Source organism: Metopolophium dirhodum, chromosome 1 (genome assembly GCF_019925205.1).
Source record: "Metopolophium dirhodum isolate CAU chromosome 1, ASM1992520v1, whole genome shotgun sequence".
Classification (NCBI taxonomy): domain Eukaryota; kingdom Metazoa; phylum Arthropoda; class Insecta; order Hemiptera; family Aphididae; genus Metopolophium; species Metopolophium dirhodum.
The window spans coordinates 61,273,830-61,299,925 of NC_083560.1; the positions used below are offsets into that span (position 1 = coordinate 61,273,830).

General features: G+C 27.2%; 2 protein-coding genes and 1 non-coding gene across 3 annotated transcripts; 2 read left to right on the plus strand and 1 right to left on the minus strand.

Moving 5' to 3' along the window:
- Nucleotides 1–2,104: 2,104 nt before the first annotated feature.
- On the plus strand, nt 2,105–2,176 carry Trnag-ucc (transfer RNA glycine (anticodon UCC)). The gene has a single exon. It is a non-coding gene; the product is annotated as a tRNA-Gly (tRNA).
- Nucleotides 2,177–6,628: 4,452 nt separating this feature from the next.
- LOC132936255 (inhibitor of growth protein 4-like) lies at nt 6,629–7,763 on the minus strand. Its single transcript, XM_061002948.1, has 5 exons — nt 7,702–7,763; nt 7,407–7,645; nt 7,214–7,334; nt 6,919–7,151; nt 6,629–6,730 (listed from the first exon to the last, which is right to left on the minus strand). The coding sequence occupies exons 1-5, from the start codon at nt 7,736–7,738 to the stop codon at nt 6,629–6,631; spliced, it is 732 nt and encodes a 243-aa protein (XP_060858931.1). The 5' UTR covers nt 7,739–7,763.
- A 9,932-nt stretch (nt 7,764–17,695) lies between these two features.
- LOC132934991 (inhibitor of growth protein 5-like) lies at nt 17,696–26,038 on the plus strand. The gene is made up of 6 exons (XM_061001425.1): nt 17,696–17,989; nt 24,666–24,857; nt 24,914–25,152; nt 25,219–25,339; nt 25,405–25,640; nt 25,823–26,038. Exons 2-6 carry the CDS (start codon nt 24,821–24,823, stop codon nt 25,922–25,924), a joined length of 735 nt encoding a protein of 244 aa, XP_060857408.1. The 5' UTR covers nt 17,696–17,989; nt 24,666–24,820; the 3' UTR covers nt 25,925–26,038.
- Nucleotides 26,039–26,096: the final 58 nt, after the last annotated feature.

Genomic DNA, 26,096 nt, shown 5'->3' on the forward strand with positions numbered 1-26,096 from the left:
GTGTTTTTTTCGACTTACAAAAATTTTAAGTATATTAATATATTATTATTTGTAGCATAGGCGCAAATAGCTCAATATTTTGGTGGGGGACTAAAACCCCACGATCTTCCTATAGTATTTTCTAAAAATTATATATGATTAGTACTAAGTACGGACATTTGAATTGGGAAATTAAGCCCCCCCCCCCTCCTATTTGCGCCATCGATTTGTAGCTAATAAGTTATATAGATACCAATAAATATTGTTATTAATATTTTTAGATTTATAAATCAATTACTAATGACTTGTTTGCTTGTAGCGGATATACATCAGACAATATAATATATTATATACATTCTTCAAACAGAGTTTTAGCATATTTCAATTTTTAACCATGCAGCCACGACTAATTATTTTGTTACCATAAAAAAAATTATTTTAATGTTTGGCAACAACAGCATCTAAATTGTGAATACAAAATGAAACTAATCTATTATAATATATTATTATTACATCTTATTAGGTACATCTTCTTAAATAAAAATAAAAACCAAAATGAAAATGAAAATATAATATACCTACATTAAAATAATACTAATGTAATTTGTGATTTCCAATGACCAATTGAGCTAGGTAGGTACTTGAAAATGTTAAGCACTCCTTCTGCATGGGAAAAATAAACAGTTTTACACAGTAAATTGTGTTAAAATTGTTGGACATTATCAAATTTATTTACATAACTGTTTTTCTAAAGAAAATATTGATAAATATAATTTTTTTATGGTAACAAAATAATTAGTTGTGGCTGCATGATTAAAAATTAAAATATGCTAATACTCTGTTTGAAGAATGTATATAATATATTATATTGTCTGATGTATATCCGCTACAAGCAAACAAGTTATTAGTAATAGATTAATAAATCTAAAAATATTAATAACAATATTTATTGGTACCTATATACCTTATAAGCTACAAATCGTTGGCGCAAATAGGGGGGGGGGGGGCTTAATTTCCCAATTCAAATGTCCGTACTTAGTACTAATCATATATAATTTTTAGAAAATACTATAGGAAGATCGTGGGGTTTAGTCCCCCACCAAAATATTGTTTTAGCTAAGGCCTTGGGTACATGTTTGTGTACTATTAATAATCAACAGTAAGGTTATTATTACATTTTTATAATTATATAAATAGCATTTTATTATTATTCATTATTATTTCAAAAAGTAACTGTTTCTTACGAAGTTAAGATACCTTTTTTCCAATTAACTAGTGTAACTTTTACAAGTAAATAAAATTACTCTTAACTTTTAACTTGATTCAAATTTTTCTATATTATTTTAACTTAACGAGTAAACAAAATATTAGTTTACTTCCCCAGACTTGACAAACAGAATTTAATTTTTATTTTTTATTGATATTTTTAATAGTATTATTATTATTATTATTACTTTCATTATAATAATAATAATTATTATTATTATTATTCAATAAGCAAATAATTAGGGCCAACACTTGTGTGTATTTTCATATTTTTATTGGTTGGTCAAAAAATAGCTAGTTTACCAAAATTTGTTTTATAACCTAACGATGCTGTATACGAAATTTTATTTTGCATATTTTTGCATTTTTAGGGCATATTTTAGCATTTAGTATATTTTTGAAGCATTTTTAAGATACTAAAAACTCGGGAATTACAAAATATTAATTTGTTTCACTCATAAACCTTATTATGCGTATTTCAACTCATTTATGAAAAGTGGTAAAAGTGAAAATTTTTAACATTAGTCGTATCAATAGTTACATCTCTCATGTTTTTGTTTAACTAATTACTTATTAATTATTACTTTAATTTTAATTTTTTAATTTTTAATATTTTTTAATGCCACACATTTTTGTAAATCATTATTCATTGGCAATAATTGTATTATAGTATAAATTGTATAATACATATAAAAAATTAATCATTTTTTACAATATCATTTTTTTTTTAGAGCATATTTTGGTAATTTTTAGGATATAATGCCCATACATATTTTATAGATTTGTAGGACATATAATTGTTGGCCTTACTTATAATATTACACTCTACATAACATTGATCAGACATCCCAATATATATGCGTTGGTGGTGTAATGGTCAGCATAGTTGCCTTCCAAGCAGTTGATCCGGGTTCGATTCCCGGCCATCGCAGCGAGTTTTTGCTGTTAAAACTTTTGCAGTTATTTAGTTCATATTAATATATTATACTAGTCTCTAAGGACTCTAAGTCAGGGGTCACAGGTGGTGAACAATTTTTAACGGGCCTCTTTTTAATAAAGTAATTATTTTGAAATTGAATAATTATTTAACCAACATATTGTCATATTTACTGAATTGGTAGAGCTTATATGGGTCGTCAAGCCTCTAGCGTCTGATTTAAAATACCAACATATTATTGTTGTTATTGTTTTATAAATTATACATAATACATGTCAAATTGACATTGCCAATACAATAATATTTTTCGTTTTCAAAATATAATATTCTTTTAAAAGGGGGCCGTTAAAAAATGTGTTCATTGCCTGTGACCTCTGGGCTCTGACTTAGAGACAAGTATAATATAAACTAAAAAATTAACTAAATGCAAAAATTTTTGAACTGCAAAAAACGACTGCGACGGCCGGGAATCGAACCCGGATCAAATGCAGTTTTTTTTTATCCTGTATACAAAATGTCTACCAGAAGCAGTGCTTCGATTTCAACATATAATATCTTATCTTTTAGCAAATTGGATGAAAATAGTACTTTAGAAAGGTCATTTTTCGATATTTTCAATAGTTATTTAATGCCAAGGGAAAAACCACCGACAATCAATGAAAATCAATTTTAAAAATTGAAATCCGTCTAATCGTATTCCTTCAGTTTTGTCTGACTTTTAGTCTGAGAGCCACTGTTTTCATCGACTGCATTCCCCTGCAGCCCCTTTAAGATTTATGTTATGATACGGAATTTTAATATATTTAAAAGTATTAAGATAAACGAAATATAATATGTTTTGATTGGGCAAATGTACATTAGTTTTGAATTTTGACAAAATCGACAAAAATGTATATGTTAGGTATTTTATTATAAAGGTGATTTATACCCATACATTTTTTTACCAAGTGTAAATTGTACACTGGTATCCACAATATAAAATAAATACATAACAGTATACTAGATATATTATATTAGATACCTATATTTATTACATATATTAGTACCTACACATAGTTCGTAAAAAAATAGTAACAATATTGTGACATTTTCATAATAATATAAGTGATATATTAAATAAATTATACAAATATTCTACAGTTTTTGTCCCCACTTGACTCCCCCCCCCCCCAAAAAAAAAAGAAAAGTTTTCAACGTGGCCTGGTAATGATCTGAATGGCCTGCAAACATTTTGGCATCAATAAAAAAAAAGTTGAAATGACGCCCCTAACAGATACAACTTAACGTAACTTATAGAAACTGTAATTTAGACTTCGAATACGCACAACTATGTTATTCACATGGAGATTCCATCTAAGGTGTTTGTCAAACGTCAAACCTAGATGTCGGGTACTAGATACTCTAAATAATTTTTGACAAAACGGTGTCATTACACAAAGTGCTATTTTCAGGAATGGTCGAATTGCACTTATTTTAGTCCAACTACACTTGGGCTCAAAAAAAGTATTTCAGCAAAAATATCATGCATTTAAAGGGGTTAAAAGTTAATAATACACTCATTTACCTTCCCACTTACAGGCTGAGGACTGACAATGATTTTAATTATTGGCGTAGTTAAAAATGATTGTTTTATGCATACCATGATTGTCTATTATGTTATATATGTTATTATATATACATATATTATGACATATGATATATTAAATCATTAAATGTTATTATTGTCATTATTATAACTTTTTTTTTTAAAACTAATTTTGATAATTTTTGTAGAAATATTATATATATAATTTTTTTATTCTTTTTTGAAATCGTCAAATATTATTCATTTTTTTTCATTTTTTCATTTTTTTAGTAATTTGTTTTTAAATGGTCAAATATTATTATAATAATAAAAGTAAACGTCCGTGGTGACCTGAAATTTTAACTTTTTTCAACGAGTGCAGTTCGACCACTTCCTGTTTTGAAGCCTAGTGCAATTAGACCATTTATTTTTAGGTAAAAAGTGCGATTCGACTATCCCACTATTTTCACAAAAATGTAGGGTTAATTCATCAAAATTATCTTTAATAATATTTGTGCTAAAGTTCATAAACATGGTTTTTTTAAATTTATAAATAACTTTCTATGTCTTAAAGATTCCACAACAATTTTGGATTCATGAGTAGTATTGGTAGTATTTGGTACTAACGTCGCTCCCACAGTCTCCATAAAAAAGTGAACAGGTATCATTTACATATATATTACTATTCGTCCGTCAATGTCCAAATTACACATATGAATGAAAGTGTACCAATTATAGATGGGTTATAGGTAGCATACCTTATCGTCCTCATCACGTCATTGTATAATTATTATTTTTATAAATATATTATAGAGGAAATCAACCTTACGAGACACCTTTTTTTAAATTTATTTTTTTTATTCATAATTATGTAGTTTTTGACGATGAAAACAGTGGTGCAATTATAAAACAAAATACTAGATTCGTTATACTAAGTTTGTCTACCTTTATCAAAAAAATTAATGACCATAAGAAAATTCAATTAAATTATTACAATATTGGATATTCACTCGATTTCTCAAGTAGCAATTTTCTTACTTTGTTGTAATACAAAAACAAATAACCATAGATACTTGGAATTTACACCATATACTTATTTTATCAATGTCCAAACTTTATAACATTTTGACTAGTTTTCTTAGTATATTTTTCTATAAATGTCTATAAAATTTATTTGTTGAGTCAAAATGCATGAAAATGTTATACAATTGTCCTAATATATACTTAAAATAGCAGTTGAAAAATATTTAAAAAATATGTGCACAATTTATTTATACAAACATTTAAAGTTAAAATTTTGACAGAGTGTATCAAATCAAAAATGTATAAATGATTATAAAGCTAAAAATGTTAAATTTTTATATCTAAGGATTGACAATTTTAAATAAGGTTCCACGTAAATAATAGGTTAAATATAAATTACTTTATTAACAATATCATCAAATAAAGTAGCCAGTAGGTATATACTTAGAATTAAAATAGGCAGACTGACCGTCTTACAATTTAATGTATTAGGAATTGTTTTTTTTTTTATCTAAATTAGATGGATCACAAAAATGTTTATATATGATGAAGCACAAGTCATTCCATCTTTTGACAACTGATGAGATGTAACAGCTTAAACTGTTATTATTTCTTATTTGAGTAATACTAAATGGTAAGTAATAATTTTTTTTTTTTAAATGATAATAATAAAAAATTATTTATGTTTTTGCAAACAACAAAAGAAATAACAAATTAATACAAGCTGCAAACTCCCCTATAAGCGTAATGCTTGAGGTGGGGATTAAGAAATTGAGTACTGAACTATACAGTATAGTTAATTAAACAAGAAAAAAAGGACAAAAATACATTTTATAATAAAAACATAAAAAATATATTTTTTAAGTAGAGAATAGAAAAAAATATTAATAGGTACATTGACAAGATTACAATAACTAAAGTTTAGAAAAATCTATTTTTTTTTTATAAATAACCTCATTATATATGTATCAAAAAGTCATAAATATTAACATTGTATAATCTACAAATTCTATAGGAGAATTTACAAATTATCACATCATTGTAAAAAAATGATCAATTTAGGTTAAGTACAAACAAGTTATAATAGATTTGTAACCTTATACAAAACATTATTTTTTTGATTGTAAAATAGGCAGAGAGATTCTTCTAATTTATATTTTTCTAATAGCATGACCTTTGTTTTTGAAATAATATATTAATAGATCTAAGATAAGTAATTATTAATATACCTCATATACATTATAAATATCAAAAAATGAGAACTAGATGTTCATAAAATGGACATGTTGTTGGACCATAGTTACGAATGTTTATGAACACCAAAGTATAGACCAGAGATTCTCAAACTCTTTTTTCTGCGTACCACTCATACGTACTGCGAAATTTCAATACATATTCAACATTCATAATGTTTAAACATTTTAATTTAGGTAGGTACATTTAACAGTGTATTTAGCGTATACCTACATTTACAGGAAACATATTATAGTATTAGATCCGCTATAAATACATGGAATTGTTTAAACAATTAGGAATGTTTTTCCCCTACAAAACTATTTAATTGCTATGTATGTTTAAAGTGAACTATGCTATGTTATAATATTTCATAATATTAATGTAGTCATTAGATAATAAAAATTGATAAAAAAAACATGTTATTTAATTTTTTCTAAATAATTACATAAATTGATATTTAAAACACTTCTTTGGCCTAAATAATTTCTATGCCTGCCACAATAAGGCAGGTATATATAATTACAATCAATTGTTCACACTATAATTTAACCAAAAATTAATAACTACAATAAATGTACATACAAATACATACAAAATAAAAATACATTTCTTTTAAGAATGTTTTATTTTTTCTTCTTGTCTTTTACACAGTTTGGACAAAACCATTCTTCTTTGGGCTTGGTAGTTAAACTGACACATTCAAAGTGGAACCATTCAATATCACACTAAAATAGTAAAACCACACAGTTAAAAAGTATACTATACAAAACCATATAATGAAACAATGTTCACTATACAAATTTAACGTTATTAAACTTTATATGGTTAGGTACGACATTAAACAAGGGGTTTATGTATAATATAAGGAAATAATGTATATAAATAAATATTAAATTAACAATAAAATGCTTACATCTGGGTTATCACAGCCTATCATTTCACCAAACAATACTTGTTTGCACAGACAAAATGTTGGTTCATTGGGATCGATAGGCATGTCGACATAAGCCGAATGTGCGATTCTATGACCAACTGAAGCACCAGAAAGGCAACTAGTCGCTACTGCAACATTGTCTACGCTGTTGGTTTGGTTTGATGGACCAGTGACAGCACTGGATGTAGATGGACCTTTTAATTTTGAACCTCCTAAAAATTTTTAAATACAATAAAATAAATTTAATCAATACTATAATTATTTTATCCAAAACCTTTTTTCGGTGGTAAATTAATTTTAGCCTTTATGGCAGTGTCACGCATATCAGTTTGCAATTGAGTTTTTCCTTTAAATCTCAATAGTTCTGTATCCAACTTCCGAATATGTTTATCAACCTGAAAATCATGCACAAAGGAATATAACAATATTCTAGGGTTAGGTACGTTAACAAATCAACATCTACATACCAATGCATAGTTTTGTATTGACAGTTGAACTTTATCATCAGATATGTTTTTTGCTTCATCAAATTTGGATTGTATTTTTGACATTATTCCTTTCTGTTTCTCTACCGAATATTTTCTGATGTTTGAAATATAATCGTCGGCCATTTTGTCAGCTTCATCCATCAGTTTTCGAGATTTAGAGTTGAGATCGAGCATCAGAGTTAAATTTTGTTGTAACTCTTCAGGGAGTTTGTTCAAACCTAAAATGGTAATCGGTTAGTACTTCGTTGGAATGCTATCCTGATAAACTACTTACTGCTCTCAAAGTCATCCAAGTATGGAGCTGAAGCCATTATTATTTAATTGGTTTAGCGAAGAATTCTAGAGAAAAAAAATTAAGAACCTAAAACACACTCTTAAACAACCACAATCTGGAAATTACTATGCTGTATCAACAAGTGAATTCACACTGCTACGTAGACAACTAGTAGGATCTTTTCGTATATACGAGAACACCGTGATTTCTGAAAACAAAATACAGAGCTGTGATTGGCTGAATCTAGCGCAGTTAGGTTAGTTGTAGTGTTACCGGGTTACCATAGTATAACCATATTATATTTTATATACCAGATAGATGAATCTAATCTTACTAGTGGCATAATAATATATAATAACATTGATTATAAATACTTTTTACCCAACTATAAGTATAGTTAAAAACATGATCTGAACTGACACATAAATATAATAAATTAAAATTCGAAGAGTCATGACACTATTTTGTCCACACGGAGCGCTGCTACAAGTGAGGTTCCCTATATAATTTATGGTCCTTCTTATCACTAGTCGATGAGCAACCATACTGTCTTAATATCATGGTGTACCTACAGTTATATTGGCGGAACGTATAAATAAATAACAAAATTAAGCATAATAAATAATCAATAAATAAAATTATATATTAATTTCAAACATCGACATTTTTACAAAAATCATTGTAGCCCAATTATTAAATATATCATATTATGTTAGACGACATAAAAGTATATTAGTATACTAGTATACTAAGGTAGGTACTAAGGCGGTATATTAGTTGAAATATCCACCGTTATATTGGCGCAACGTGCAAGTTGCTCACTATTGTTCTAAATTCTAACACAACCAGATGCCAGGTAAACGGGCAATATTTTTCCCTCAATGAAAATACTATATGCGGACATTAGATTGCCGTCAAAATTTTGGTGACCATTGAATTGGATACCAATTTTAGGTAAAGTAGGTACCACGTTAACTCCAAAGAAAGGCAATATTGAATTGGGCTCTCCATATAATTTTCAACAAGTGGTTCTCAAATTTAAAAGTTGAAAAAGGACGTGACTTTAACGGTCGCAATCATAATATCAATAAACGCAGGATCACAGTTCGTTACAATCCATCGCAGTACCTACTCGCAGTTTGTCTCAATCCCTCGCAGTTCATTGCAATTTGTCGCAATTCGTACCTACATATAGTAAAATATAACATTAATTCGGTCAAAAAAATGCAAAGTGAAAGGGGCGAATTAATTTTAATAGTACCTAAATAAGTTCAAATTTAGGTATCATAAGCTTCTACGAAATGCATTTAAACGATTAAAATGTACTAAACGATGACGCAAAGCTTATTTAAGAGTTTGTAACAATGAAAATATTATATGAGAATCGTACAATCTTAATCATAACCACGATCCAGATGAAGAAAACAAACTTGAACGCCAAATTATTGGTAATGGACTGAATAGAAAAGCTATCGAAAGTATATGTGAACGTCCTTCCAAATTGTTGTATTCATTCTTAAGGGAAAATTCAACGAATTTAACTACAACGCAAGTTGTCAAATACATCGAACACAATATCATGCTCCAAGCTCGAGCTTTAGTACGTCCAAAGTTACCCCAAAATAGACAAGACGTACATGATATTTTACAAATCATGGATATAAAAACATAATATGACGGTAAACATTTTTTACAAACGAATAAGCAAACCCAGAAAAAGGTGTCTTATCCTTTAGCACATAAGGAAATTTAAAATGTTTAAGTACGTTGACTGATTAATTTTAATTTTGGGAATAACCAACCTTTCCACCATTGCTACTGTCACCGGCAGTGAACTATTAATTATACAACAGTTATAAGTTATAACATCGCATTAAGTTGTACAAAAATCTTTTTTAGTTATAAACAAAGCGAGGTACTTAATAGTTTGAATTGTTGTGTTTAAGAGGATTATTAAACACAATAATTGCCTGGTAAAATCTGGAGAAATGTCATCATTATATAAATGAAAAAAAGTCCATTGAAGCCTTAGCGATTTCATTTTCATCCAATTTTATCAATATTGAGGGTAATAAAAAATTTAAATTCTCAGTTAGTACCTAACTTGTTGTAGTCCTTGAAACCTTGAGTTTAGTTTGAATAATACTGTATCAATTACAGATAGAACAATTTTAATGCGGACAAGCCGATTCCAGATAGTAGATAATAATAATATGACACAATATTATCAATATACCCGTATTTTTCTACACTATATGTCTATATGCTCATTATATTATATTTTATTGTCATTATAATGTCTATAATGACATAATATACGTATGTTATAATGTATTAGTACAGCAAACCCAGAAAAAGGTGTCTTATTCTTTAGCACATAAGGAAATTTAAAATGTTTAAGTACGTTGACTGAATATATGTTGATTGTTAATGAAACATTCTCGTGTAGTACAAAGATTTTTACCAGCTTTTCATAGTCCGCGTAATGAAAAATAATTACTCTATACCTTTGGTTTTTACTTTACTAAAAGATATAAATCAAGAACCACACATTAACATTTTTAAAACCATCAATAACTATTATTTAGCTCATAATAATCAATTTGAAACGAAAAAAATGAATGTTGATTTTGAAGTAGCTATTTATAACGCAATAAATGAAGTTTGGTCGTTGAGAGAAATTCTAGGACTCGTGGTTGTTGATTTCACCTAGGGCAATCATGGTATACCTAGAACAATTAAAAAATTGGGCCTTTAAAGTGTCACCGAACTAAATTTTTTTTGGTGTGGCAATGATCATAAATATAAAATATAAAAAATGTGTGTAACTATGATGTACTTTATACCTACGTTGTTTTAAAAGCATGATAATTTTGTTATACGTATATTTTAGTTGCGTTCATATACTAGGCTTCTGTTACTATACCTCTTTCTTAGAAATACAATCTTTACAATTAGTTTTATTCGTAAAGCTGTTTATTTGCTACCCGTCTATCTTGCGTTGCAACGTATCTTTGATATAATATACCATAATATTTGGAATGACCCGCATCGCCAGCTCCTACATACGGCCGTATCGAGTTATTCTAATCTATTTTAAGAATTTTATAAGTTTTAACTGTACAACGAAAAACCGATTTGATAAAATATTGAAACATACATCATATTATATTTAATTATATAAATGGCATTCTAGTTTATAAATATTTTATAAAACAAAATGATTTGTCCCGTAATCTAATTTATAAGTGTGAAGACGTTGTCTCATTGTCTTCTGTGGCGCTTCGCCACTGGTGATTCATATTACTACTACTATTATTCTTATTATTAGCTATATTACGTTGGACTCTGGATACATCACTACCTTAAATCATGATGTACAGTTATACCACTTATACCTACCATTTTATACTTGTGTGACGTTCAAGTTTGTACGAGGTTTCTTATTGTTGCCTGCATAACTGTTAGCTGTGGCGTTGTCTGTATCTTTTGTGTGGCCACCTAAGTGTTTGCTAAAATTGTGTGAGCTGCAGCCCATGCAATTAATTTTATATACATCAATTTTAATTAATTATTGTAATTATTAGAAGGCGTCCAAGGCCATAAATTGGGCGGTCTGCGTTTGAACGAATTGCCCTTTTACCCGCATAATAAAAGTACCCAATGTGTTTGGGCGAGTTTCTTATAATGTGTTTGACCGAGACAATATAAAAGATAAAATTGTAAAGATTAAGATACAAATATTATATAAAATCTATAGAGAATTTTAGATCAACCCAAATATGGCACAGTCTTATATGCAGGTCGGGCAACTAGTAGAACTCTATCATATTTTCAAATATCAGTTTGCTTGAATATTTGTAACGTGAACTTGTATTATAGCGTTAGTGAGTTTATGGAAAATATGGATCTTAAAATTGAATATATTTTCCATCGAATCATTCCATGCACATTATAATTCAAAATTGTATTCATCACATTCAAATGTACATCAAGTAAGTAATTATAATGTGTTACAACAAATTGAAATAAAAACCAACACAAAATGTAATGCTATAAATAAAAATATTTACAATAGTCAACGAAAAGTCATATTAGAGAAATAAGAATACCTATTTAAAAACGAGCTGGGATAAATATATGTCAGGTTTTAGATAATAATTTAAAATTAAGCTTTTAGAGTATATACAACGTTTGGGGGGCAAAATTTCTCAGGAAAAAATTTTAAAAAAAAATACATTTTTTTAATTTTAATAATACTTATAACTTGATTTATAATCATATAATGAATTCTAACGTAACTTTAATACCAATAAAAATTGTAAATTAAAACCTTGGATCGGTTGGTCTCGTCCCCTCAATTAGAATAAGGGATAACATGTATAATAAAACTCTTAAATAACCATTTAATGTTACTTTAAAAAATCATTATATTTTATACAGGAATATATTGAATAAATTAATTAAATTTCCAACAATTTGTTTTGTTGTAATAAAATTAATGAAGGTAGTATGAATTTTAAAAAAGATGTGGAATTAAAGAAGCATATAACACAAAAACTAATAAAAAAATCAACTGTAAATGAAATACTGAATGGATAGTATACCATAACTTCAAAAAAATATGAAATTGCATTTTTAATACATTTTTTTAGTATTGTGGGATTTTGTATTGTCAATGATATTAATATGAATATTTATAAATTAAGAGAATGGAATGAACTCAACAATAATAAATTGTTTTAAAACTAACTCTATTTATTTTAGATAATACAAGACCATCTTCATTTTTTGTATAATATGATTTTATATCATCTAATTAAAATTTAACACATGTATTATAGTGACTCTCTAGACACCTAATGTACAACAAGTATTACCAACTTTTTACAATTTAAAAATAATAATCATAATCTAGGCTTTAAAAATGTATACTGCATAATAACTTTTATACTTTTGATACTCAACATTGTTGTTAGTTTGCTATTAAAAAGACAAACTCAGCCAAATATTTAGGTCTGTATCTTGGTGATCATTTAAAGTGGAGTATACATATGGTTAAGAAAATTCTTCTATGTTTTTAAAACTCTAAAAAATATTCTGAGTGGTCAACTTTAAATTATATTATACAAGCTTATAAATAAGCACATACTATTAAATTAGATACCATATTAATTTCATTAAATAAGTACTTATTCAACAAGGCACAAGCCATGATTTCACTCTACTATTATACTATGTATAATGAATTAAAAATATTTGATCTTACTTCCCTGCACTTATTATTTGTATGTACGCTATTATTTAAGTATAAGAATACCTACTATTAAGTACTTCACCATACGCACTATCATCAAAACGGGTGAAATGAGTACGATTTTGAACTTACCCAACCTCCTACAACTTCACTATTAATTTTTTAAATCTGAAAAAAATCTAGTATATTATACTGTATATTATAGTCTGCGTACTGCATATAGACTGCGTATAAATGACTAAATTTGCATAAAAAAAATTATGTTTAACTATAACTTGGTTAAAAAAAAAAAATAAAAAGTGGGTGTTCCAAGTCACATTGAGTTTCAGGTGACACGAAACAGTAAGGTTTTTTTTAATGTTTTTGAGCATTGAACCTACCCTACCCCTACGTTTTACTTGGAACACAAATAAGGGTTTTAAAACCATATTTGTACATATTATAATAACCCAAATAAGTCAATACCGGGGCCGGAGCAAGGGCAGTGCAATCGGTGCCCCTGCACAAATTTAGGGCCCCACGGAAGCTGAGCTCACTCCAGAAAAGCAAATCATCACTAATAAAATATTATAATTTCATAAAAATATAACATTTTTCAAACTACAGTTGAAATAATAATTCTGTGACATCCGTACGGTTTTAATATGTGTAATCTAACTTTTATTTAAAATATCATTTTATACATCAACAAAAATTTAAAAAATCCCAAATATTTTTAACAAAATTTAGTATTTACGATACATTGAAGAGGATAAACAATGTAAATCGTAATTAGGTACTGAAGTACTTAAGCAATAAATGGTATAAGACATGGGCGTAGCTAGGATTTCAATCAGGGGGGGCAGTGATGTAGCCAACTTTAAATCATTAAAACTCAATTTTTTTTTAAAGTATTTATTTATAATATATTATTCATTAATCATTATTTTTAAATTATAACAATGACAATCGTCTAGAGTCTTCGCAAAATCTGCTGAAAATTTTCTGTTGCATCTCTTCCTTTTTTTCATCTAGCAGCTTTCTATGCACACTTAGTATGCATAGACCTGAAATAATTTACATTGTATATGATTAATATTAATATAATTATTAATTAGCATTGATATAAAAAACTATTTTGATTTACCATTCAGACGGTTTTCCGTCATCGTTGAACGCAACCAAGTCTTTACCCTTCTTAACGTACTGAATGAATAGTGCAAGTTGTACATGGCTGAGCTAAAGAAATATGCAAGGCTTGTTTTATTTTAGGAAAGAAAATATCTGTTTCTTCTACTACTTCACTCATTTCCATGTCTGATAGTTTGCTTTTAGCCAGTTTTTTCTCCTTCCAGATGTTGTACCATAATTCTGCTTCACTTTCCAAGTCTTTAATTTGGTAATAATTGGCAAAATCATTTATTTTAAGTTTAAATTCTTTGGTGTTCATATCTAACATATTTGAAGGGTGTAATAATAAAAGTGAAAAAGCAGGTATGTTTTCATCAGAAAATCTCCGTTCCAATGAGAATATTAATGAATCCAAGTATGGAATTAGTAATGATCTCTTCCAGAATTCAGCCGAATTTAACGCGGTATAGCGGCCTCTTAATATATCATAGTTGCGGCAGGCGGCGGTCACAATACATAGTGTATATATTATATAAGTAAAAGACTTTGTACTTATTTATTTTACTTTGTAACTATTTATAATTCTAAAACAAGATATGTACTTACCACCAAAAAACTTTCTTATGTCCATCGTGTAAAATAATATTAAATGTAAACGTTATATATTATATTCGTTACTTACGCGAACACAGAACGGCACGTACTGCTGTCTGCTGCACTTGATTGTTGACACTATCGCTGTTGATATTAATGTATAAAGCACATAACGATTAGCGTTTAACTCATAATTCAAATAATCTTTAGATAGACTAATCGATAAAATATAAAACGATTACACGTGTAGATATCACTCGGTCCCACTAAACTATTTTTAGACTTCATGTACTTATATCATATTTAATATTTCAATTTTAACGTAAAACTTACACGTGTGATATAAGAAATACAATTTAGTTTGTAGTGCAGGGGGGGGCACTTGCCTACCCCTGCTCCATACTCGCTACGCCCATGGTATAAGATTAAAATAATATGAAACCATAGGCATGTGGCGTTTCAGTTTCAATTAAGTTTCAGTCCATTTCAATATAATAAATTAATAACCTAATATAGTATTCGCTTACCCTACACCTAATAGGTATTTAACAAAGCCACTCGTAAATCTTTTTGTTTATTTTTAGATTCTGATTTCTGAGTGAAGCTAAGTTTATTTTTTTTCTATAGTCCATAGACACTATTTTCTGGTAGCAAACTTTGTCCAAAAGTTACGTTCGATCACTCTATAGTTCATAAATTTACAAATTGTCCCTTTGAAAATGTTTAGGTACATCATTTAAAACACAACACATAATAATATATCTACAGTGTAATTCTTAGTTTTAAAACTTTTCATAAATGTATTATATTATAATTTATTTATATAGGTATAATTCAACAAAGTATTTTTTTATCCAAGCAATTTTGCACAGGGCCCCAGCAATTTGTAGTACCGGCCCTGGTAAATAAGTAACCTAAATATCATATAAAAAATTAATTAAACACATTCTCTTTACTGAAGCATAATGTTTTTACTTTTTTTAATCAAGCAAGGTAGTTTACCATGGAAAAAAAGTTACCATTTTTCAATTCAGAAATGGCATTTTGTAAAGTTTCATTAGAGAAGTTTTGTTACAACAGACTACCTGACTGTCTCTTGTATCAGTTTGGTATGTTTCAAGTCACCCTTCTTAAATTTTTATTACTTATTTAATAAGTAGATTTCTTAAGTTCATTTTTTGGAGTTTTTAGGGCATTTTAGCATATTTTTTCAAGGGTATTTTTATGTGTTTATTATATTTTTTCATCAACATCCTAACTATAATTATAATAATATAATATTACTTCTGTTTACTATAGTAAATAACTACTAGAAATAGTGCTAGAACCAAGCCTAAGTGGCCATCAAGTAAGTACACAAAGATAATGGTAGTTATGTTATAATAATTATTAAATTAAAAGAGTAAATTTTAATAATTATGTATTATTGATCTACGGGCGCATAACAGTAGTTTAACCAAACCATTATTCTTTTATAATTATTATTACAGATTAAATAAAATATCATGTTATTTGCAATCATATGGTTTATTCATCTTATAATAATTAACATAAATACAAAATTTATTTAGTTCTAAAAATGGTTTTATTTTAATATTTAACACTCAGTTTTGAGCTGTATCACAATTATTTCAGTACGTAGCATACATAAAAATTATTATTTCAGTCATGAATATTGATATAGGTCAAAATGTTTTCAAACATTTGTTAATTGCATTAATAATATTATATCAATTTACAACATCTACCAAGAACATTTAAATACAATTTATTTTAAAATATTTCTATCAAAATAACAAACATTTACCTAATAAAAATTTAATTTGTGTATCTTTTTTAAATAGCTGATTACCAAAAGTTGTGTTTCCTGAGTTGTGTCACTATTCTTTCAGTAATGTGTTAAAAAAAAATTTTAAAAGAAATTCATTAATTAAGAAAAACTTTTGCACAATTGGGACCACATTACTATGTATTTATAAATGTCTGGGTAAATTTAAAATTAATTCTCAAGACTTTTATAATCCCCATATTTTAAACAACTTTTTATCGATACCATTGTAAATAAATTGTGAACTAAGTGCATAATATAAATAATAGGATACGTTTTACACTACTGTTAAGATTTTTATTGAATAAATTATATTAAAATGATTTACTATGGTCATGAACCACTATTTTTTTAAATGTAACTTCAATTTTTCAAACATGTATGAGAAATGTACTTAGTTGGTTAGAATTCTGATCTCCACGCTATCATTGGATTGGATGTAACCAACTATCTTTAGTTGTAATGATATATATTTGTTTTTATGTAATATTGTTGTAGTTTAAATTGTATTTAATAAATAAATTTAATATCCCATAAGACCAGAGAGAACCAATTAAGGAAATATTATCGGTTTAATATTTATTTTAAATAGGAAGTACCGTGAGAATTGTCTGATGTTAACTATTTCAAATAAGGTAGGTATTAATAATCTATAGTTGATGCTCATCCAGCATCCTTGGGTGGAAGTATATTAAATGCTGTCTACGAGTAGAAATACTACCTATGTTGTTTATCACATCGTTTTCTATTGACGGTATCTAAATAATAATAATAGTTGCGAAACTGCCAATGTAACAATGGGTAATATTAAAAAAATATTAAGAAGATTATACAGAACGCTAAGTTTGGACAAAATGATATGTACTGATTTAAATTTTCCATTTGGATTTTTTGTTGACTTCGAATGATTTGTACACAGACTTATAGTTAAGAACATGGAATGATATATTTATAATATGACAACCACATTCGCGAATCGACGTGAAATGTGAATTTTCAGAATATTGGTAGGTACCTATATAGTACCTATAAACTATAATGTTTACTACTTATATTTTAATATCAAGTGATTTGTGACTAGAGGAGTCATGATAACACTCATTCATAGATATCATTGTATTGTTATATATAGAATTTGAAAGTATTTACAAAAAAAAATTATTATTGAAGTCGTATAATATCCTTTGAAATACGTCTATTCCATGGAGGACAATATTTTGGTCTTGAAATGTCGGCATTAATTAGATATTAATAACGAAAAACCTACATAATATTATTCGGTGATAGTGTGATACACTGTATTTTGGTATATTATTCCATATTTTTACATTATTACGTGTGTGCGCGTGTCGACTGTCGAGCGTTGGGCTTCCTGATAAATTCCAAGTTTTGAACCGAGCTCATGTTCATTTCATTCTAGTTTCGATAGACAGCGTGTGGCCTTAGCACCCTTAGCTGTGTTTATCGTTTTATTAAAGGACGTCATCGACGATATTTAGGTAAGTACCTACGTCTTATTTAATGTCGATTTCGTGAAAATCGTACAAATTATGGGTTCTACTTCCACTACAAAACTAATTACGTTTGGTTATCTCGTTGGTTAAACTTTCAACACATTATCGCGTTAGTAAAATATAATACATTATTACTGTATATTGCACTACTGTAGTTGTATATTATACTCTATTTGTACTTTAGTATAGGCACCGAAGTACCTAATGTAGAAATAAGACCAGTCGTAAAAAGTTCATTATTTTTTACCCCTAACTATCTTGTTATGAATTTAGTTAATTTTTTCATCATAAACTTAGACTGAAAATTAATTTGCTTGATAGGTAAACATATTATCATATTATTTTACTTGAATATTAATATTTTCTTTGAATACCGGAAAACGAATACCTACCTACTCATCAAGTACCTATTTACAATATTATTGCTATTTAAAGACAAATGTAGATAGTTGCTTTGCTCTGCTTTACTAGGTAATATATATTATGTGTGTTATAGATCACTGTGTATCAGTGGCGGCAGGATATAGAATTATTTGAAGCAATTCCTATTCATGACTGAAACGGGTGGGTTGGTGTATAATCTTAACGCCTCAACACATATATTATGGCAAACATTATTATTAATAATTATTAATGGCACCTGCTGCTTATTTTGGTTCAATGAAGGGTGGTGGTAAAATTATTTAAAATATACAATATGTTTCAAAGCCTCCACAATTTTATGCCGCCACTGCTGTGTATTATAAAAGTATTTTTTACAACAAATTATTTTAGTATCATTATTTTTTACATCAACAGGACTTGTTTATTTGTTTGTTGGACATTTGTTATTGATAACATTAAAATGTTGCCAATTGTACCTACTGTTGTGTTTAATTGTGTTAAAAAAAATGTATATTTAAACTATTTCATTTCTTATTATATAGTTTAATTATATTAGGTACCTACCTATAGGTACTTGCAAATAATTAAAAAATTTAATTTAGATTTTTATAGTTAATATATTAGAACTATTTTTGATGAATTGATATTAATTATTTTACCAATTAAATTTGTAGTCTAATCTATTATCTATGTAATGTGTTGAATACTATTAATAGGTAATAATAATTCCATAATTAATTTTTAATTTTAATTATTTATTAATTTATTGATAGAACGAGAGAATATTAGATCACTTTTTTTAATGTACATAAATGGTTAATGGTTATGTAAAATAATTCTAGGTTATACCAACTATTTTGCCAAATTTAAGTAGGTATAAAAATCAACATTTTTTCTTATTTACCATGTTTAGATTTTATCTTTTACTGCATAGAATATGTATACCATGTCAAAGATAGACTAATAGTTCCCACCATGTAACAATAATTATTTGGGTTGTAATAAAGTTACTGTATTACTATTATTAAATTTTTATTGATGATAATTGACGCTACATCTGCATATGTTTGATACATGGAAAGTATGTAAAATATTAATATTTAGTAAGAAATTATTATAATTCATTTTACTATGGTTTTACTATTACGTTATTTAATTTTTCTTTTAAAATTCGCTGATCCAATTATTCAAATAAGAACATAAATTCTACAAAATACAAATGTTTGATATAAGTCAATTAATATAATTAATAACTAAAAATGTATAGGTTATAATTTAGTTTCAAAAGTGAATCTCTATACCAGGAGTTGAAGTGTCTTGAAAACAAATTTTGGAAAATTATTCCTAATACTTGATAGTTTAAACAATAATAATCTGCTCCTTACAATTAGGTTTATAACTATTAATCTTATAAACATAACAAATTAAATTAAATTAATTTTTTTTTAGAATACCCACTTCTGAAATATCTATCATATGTATTAGTGTTATATAATAAATATTTTGTGTACATTTTATATACATTTAAAATGAGAATATCTTAATTATACAATTATATCTGGAAAATGTAATAAGAAAAATATATTATTTGAATTGAATCTTAAAAAAACATCACACCTTATTTGTTGAAAAATAATGTAATTCAGGTATTTAGTATCTATTATTTTATTATTTTTATTTTTATTCTTCAAGAAGTTAATGGGCCCACGAATATGTTCACGAGTTCACTATTTGAAATATAAATTCATTAAATAGTTAATATTAATTAAATAAATACAATTTGCAATATACATTTCTCACATAACTAAAATATCAATATAAATAAATACAATTTTTTTTTTCATGTTGTATAATATTATTATGTACTATTATGTAAAAAATTATGTAGTTAAATAATATAATTAATAGCAATAGACCTTCTTAAAGGAGTTATTATGGTCAATTTCTAATGTTAATATATTGTACGTTTTTGCACTGATATATTATAAATATGTGTATTGTGTTAATTTTTTGTGTATAGTTGGTAATTTGATATTAGATATTTTTCTAGTATTATGTCCATGTTCAGTTTTAAAAGTAAGATTATTTTTAATTATGTAAAGTACCGAAGCTTTATAAAATAATTTTTTACTGGTAGTACATTGATAATATCATTGTATAAGTATATTGTGTGGTATCTTCCATCTTTTTTAGAATAATTTTTAGTATTTTTTTAATGAATATATAGTTGCTAAATACCTACCTCCCCATATAGAACTATTATAATTAATTATTGATTCTATTAATGGTTGATACACTACTTTAATTTTTTTAAGTTCTAAGATATTTATTACATTGTTAAATGCATACCTACATTATTTTTCTTAATTTATTTGTGACAAATTTTGTGTGGTCATTCTATTTAATGGCACATTTCTATACCTAAATATTTACAATTTCTAACTATTTTTACAAAGGTTTAGCATGTACATATAGGTATTTTGATTTAAACACATAATTTCATGTATACATAGACTTGATTCAAATTAACTATAATATAATGTGGTAAAATGTAGGTTTTTTCTAAGTTTATGAATAAATTATTTTCACATAGCCACTTTTGGATTTTATTCAAGTCGGAATGTATGCTAGCAAATACTTTATCCCTGGACTGGCCTTCAACAAAAAGTACTGTATCATCTGTGTTGAAAACTAGTTTTTCATTTGTATTCAAATTATGTATTTGGTTTATATGTATATAAACAGTGTAAGTGATGGAGTGGAGTAGTCCCTTGAGGTACACCACATATTATTGAAGTTTCTTCACTTATTAGTTATTTCATTGTTTATTTGTTGTTTTCTATTTTTAAATATGAACTTAATAAATTGTAAGCTGTTCCATTGATACCAAATGTGTTAAAATGTTGTAGTAATATTTTATGATCTATAGTATCAAATGCTTTTGCCACATCCAAGTAAACAATTGCACTTTTTTTTATTTTTGAAGGAATGATAAATATAGCTTGATACTGTTGCAATTTCTTGTTCAGTACTTTTACCAGGTCTAAAGCTGAATTGGGTACATGATAGAAGATAATTACATTCAAGGTAATGAACTATTTTTTTTTTAATAATTTTTTCAAAAGATTTAACTATATATTCATAGTATATGTGTAAATAAACTACTGTATAAAAATCAATTTGGTTTTAGACCTGGCTTAGGGACAGTAAATGCACTTAATAGCGCCACGAGTCACGTATATAATGCCCTTGATCATGGTAAAAAAACCTTAGCTGTTTTCTTAGACCTATCAAAGGCATTTGACATGGTTAATCATGAAGAACTGATAAAGACTACCTAGTTTTGGAATCAAAACAACTAGTTTAAATTGGTTTAGAAATTATCTTAAAGATACGCAAACAAATAGTTAAAATAAACAAAACATCAGGTCAAAAAATGGGAAATCATATGCGGAGTTCCGTAAGGTTGTGTTCTTAGTCCTTTATTTTTCATTTTATATATGAACTGTATATGCAATATAAATATAGATGGTAAAATTGTAACATATACGGATGACACTTGTCTACTCTTTACAGATAGTTCGTGGCCTTCTGTACAACTTAAAGCAATATCTGAAATAAAAGTAGTAAATCTTTTTAACTTAAAGAAATTATATTTGAATATAAAAAAAAACCTATTTTATGACATTCAGTATTTACAATTCGGTTATTCCTTTTGAGGAACTAACAGTACATTGTTGTAAAAATGTCACTGAATGTAATGATGATATTTGTAAAAAAAATTCAAGGGTCCAGTCCACCAGATATCTAGGTATCACATTTGACAGTAACTTTAGGTGGAATTTACATATTAATAATATAGTAATGAGGCTACGTTCTTCACTCCGCAAATTTTATAAACTAAAAAATATATTGCGTAATATATATTTAGCTCTATATCAATCATTGTTCCAGTATGGATGTTTAGTGTAGGGTAGATTGTCCGAAATTTATTTAAAGCCATTACAACTTCAACAAAACAAAATAATAAGAATCTGTTTAGATACAAAAACTATGGAAGACTCAACGAATCAAAATTATAAAGAGTTTAAGGTTCTGCCTACTAGGTTTACAAAAAAAATGTGATACTTTGGTTAGATACTAACAGAAATACATGGTTCAATACAGAGTTATATAAAAATAAAAGACCACAGGGCATTAGATGCATTAGTTAAGTGTGGTCAAAAATTCTTAGACTACCTTGGGCCTACTACATTCAATTCATTGGATTATGATATAAAATTACTATACTATAAAAACAAAAATAAAAAAAAATAAATAATTTATGTATGGTTACTATGCAATTTACCTTAAATCAAATTATTTTTATATTTTAAGCTATGTAAATAATTTTAATCTTTGTTTTATTCGTGCATGTTTGAATATAATGTTATTTTTAGTTTTCTTTTTATCATGTACAATTTCTTAAAAAATTTACATTAATATCTGTTTATTTAGTTTTATATGCATTTAGAATTTTACTTTGAATCTTTAAAATTTTAATTTAATTTAATTTCTTTTCATTAATAATTTTATTATATAATTTAATAACTCTATCTCCAACACAAGCTTTGCTTAAAGGAGATAGATAATCGAAAATTTTATCTTCATAATTTATGTATATTATTTCTTTTCGATCAATAAAAAAAAAAAATTATATTTGTGAGATTAAGCAATAATTTTCTATGTTGGATTTGTCATCCTTTCTGTATACTGCCGTATTGGTGTTATTACTGAAATTTTAATGCATTCTGGAATAGTAGATGTTGCTATAGCTAAATTAAAAATATCTGATAGTGGTTTAATCAGTGAATGTATATTTAATTTGAGCATTTTTACTGTAATTCCATCTAATCTAGGCGAAGAATTGTCTTTTAAAGCCTTAATTGCTTTTATAGTTTATTTGTCATTAATTAAGCTAAATTCACTAAACAAAATGTTTGTAGTATTTGAGGTTAGTTGTTCAGTATTTTTACATTCTATGTTATGTATATTTTATTTGGTTATACATGTTTTGTACTGCGTTTGTAAAGTACTTGTCAAAACGCAATTCAATATTTCTTTTGATTAATATCTGAAGTGTGCAGCTTCTCACCAAATTTTTATTTATAGTTTGAAAAAGGGAATTTGTTCTAGATTAGTTTGTTGCATCTTTAAAATTTCCTCGTTAAATAAATATGAGATAATATAGTATATATAGTTATATTTATATCTTAATAGTTTCTTTTTTTTTTTTTACACAAATTATGATTAAAAAACAATAAGTATTAATACTTTTTCCTGACAAACCTATTTATTGCTATCATTGTTATTTGTTTTTCTCTTCTGTGCCACTGCTTTCCTGACGAATCCTCCAGATGCCCTATGAAGCTACTACGTAGGGTTTGAATACCTTCACTATACATAGTTTGCTCTAGCACAGCCTTTGGCTTTGGAAGTGATCTAATTATAATTATGCATTTTGTAGACATCTTGTAAATTTTGCTTGTTGGAGAAATCAATAAATATTAAATTGTTATTATTATATTATTAAGTGAGGGAGTGGGTAAGTCACCCCTATGGACACTCTTGTAATGAGGACGGGTAAGAATTTATTACAGGAAAATCCAAATTAACTAAAATAGAATTTAGTATTACTCTTGATTTTATAATTTATCAATTATTTATAGTATTGGGTTATTAAATATATCCACATTCTTTACTTTACCAATATTAACATAGCAGATATCCACAGGTGAAAATAAATAGGATATTTGTTGGTTTAACATGCAGTGACTTAGTAAACAAAGTTCTATGATGCCTAGGCGTAATGGTAGACATTTTTTTGAGGGTTGGTTAATTGGATGCATTATGGTAAACAATAACGAAAAACAAAAATTTAATTTACAGTCTTTTTATAGTAAATTTTGTTTTTTAACATTTTTTTTTAATTAACCCAAGTAGTTTTCAAAGGCAAAAGCTAATCAATTACTAAGTGGCCAAAACTTGTTATAAACATTACTTAAGTATGTTGAATTGTTTATGTTGTGAGAAATGAGGTAATGCCCATAAATAATCCCAAAATCTTTCACACAATTTATAGTTAATGTTAACAGAATTTGTCTTCAAATGTTAATTTAAATGCATTATATACTATACAATGAGTAAGATTGGATTTTTCTCTCTGATATATATGGTTACAGCTTACTAACTGCTAGATTTAGCCAATTATAGCTCTGTATTTTTTTTTTTTTTTCAGAAATCTTGGTGTACCTACTGTGCAGTATACAATATACAAGAAAAGTAGGATAGTTGTCTACGTAGCATTACCTGTTGATAACAAACAGCAAATCCCAGATTGTGGTTGTTAAAGAGTGTGTTATACTTAATTTTTTGCTAATCCATAAAATAATAATGGCTTCAGCGTCATACTTGGATGAATTAAGAAACAGTAAGTACTTTATCAGGATAGCATTTCAACAAAGTACTAACGGATTGCCAATTTAGGTTTGAACAAACTTCCTGATGAGTTAAATCGAAACTTCAGTCTGATGCAAGAACTCGACTTTAGATCTCAAAAAGTGATGAACAACATTGATAAAATGGCCGACAGTTATATGTCAAATGTCAAAGAATATTCGGTAGACAAAAAGAAAGAAACTATAGCAAGCATAAAACATCATTTTGACACAGCCAAAGCATATAGCGATGACAAGGTGCAGTTGTCTATACAAACATACGAACTGGTATGTAGATCTTGATTTGTTAATATAACCCTAGAATTCATCTACTTCATTCTACCTACATTTCAGGTGGATAAACATATTCGGAAGTTGGATGCAGAACTATTGAGATTTAAAGGAAAAATTCAATTGCAAACTGACATGCGCGACACTGCCACCAAGGCTAAAATTAATTTACCACCGAAAAAAGGTTTTTGGATAACATAATAGTATAGTCTTGTTTATGTTTATTCTATTGTATTTCAACATTTTTAGAAGGTTCTAAAACAACAAGTGCACCACCTTCTGTCAGTGCTGTCACTGAACCATCAAACCCAACCAATAGCGTAGACGATGTTGCAGTTGAGACCGGTTGCCATTCGGGTGCTTCAGTTAGTCATGGAATTGCACATTCAACTTATGTAGACATGCCTATCGATCCCAATGAACCAACATTTTGTCTGTGCAAACAAGTATCCTTCGGTGAAATGATAGGCTGTGATAACCAAGATGTAAGCATTTTATTTTTAATTCAATAGTTATTCATTGTTTCCTTCTATTTTACATAAACACCTTATTTAATATTGAAACCATTGAAAGTTTAATAACGTTCAATTTTTATTGTAAACGTGGTTTCCTAGTTTTTTTTTTTGTTGAATAGTATACTTTTTAACTGTAAGATTTTATATTTTAGTGTGCAATCGAATGGTTTCACTTCGCATGTCTCAGTTTAGTTACCAAGCCCAAAGGAAAATGGTTTTGTCCAAACTGTGTAAACGACAAGAAGAAAAAATAACACATTCTTAAAAAAAAATGTATTTTTATTTTATATGATATATACGTAAGTACATATTTGTGTGTTTATGTATATGTTACATGTATGAAAATATAAATGATATACATTATTGAATCTTGTGTTAATTTTTAATGTTGATTGTAATTATATATTATATATATATATATATATG

What these genes read in the sequence shown, in the direction of transcription:
- LOC132936255 (XM_061002948.1), bottom strand. Translation starts at nt 7,738, where the DNA reads ATGGCTTCAGCTCCATACTTGGATGACTTTGAGAGCA. An exon ending in TAATTTACCACCGAAAAAAG is followed by an intron (nt 7,152 to 7,213) that starts GTTTTGGATAAA and finishes AAAAATTTTTAG; the next exon opens with GAGGTTCAAAATTAAAAGGT. An exon ending in TAGGCTGTGATAACCCAGAT is followed by an intron (nt 6,731 to 6,918) that starts GTAAGCATTTTA and finishes TTACTATTTTAG; the next exon opens with TGTGATATTGAATGGTTCCA.
- LOC132934991 (XM_061001425.1), top strand. Translation starts at nt 24,821, where the DNA reads ATGGCTTCAGCGTCATACTTGGATGAATTAAGAAACA. An exon ending in CTTGGATGAATTAAGAAACA is followed by an intron (nt 24,858 to 24,913) that starts GTAAGTACTTTA and finishes TTGCCAATTTAG; the next exon opens with GTTTGAACAAACTTCCTGAT. An exon ending in TAATTTACCACCGAAAAAAG is followed by an intron (nt 25,340 to 25,404) that starts GTTTTTGGATAA and finishes CAACATTTTTAG; the next exon opens with AAGGTTCTAAAACAACAAGT.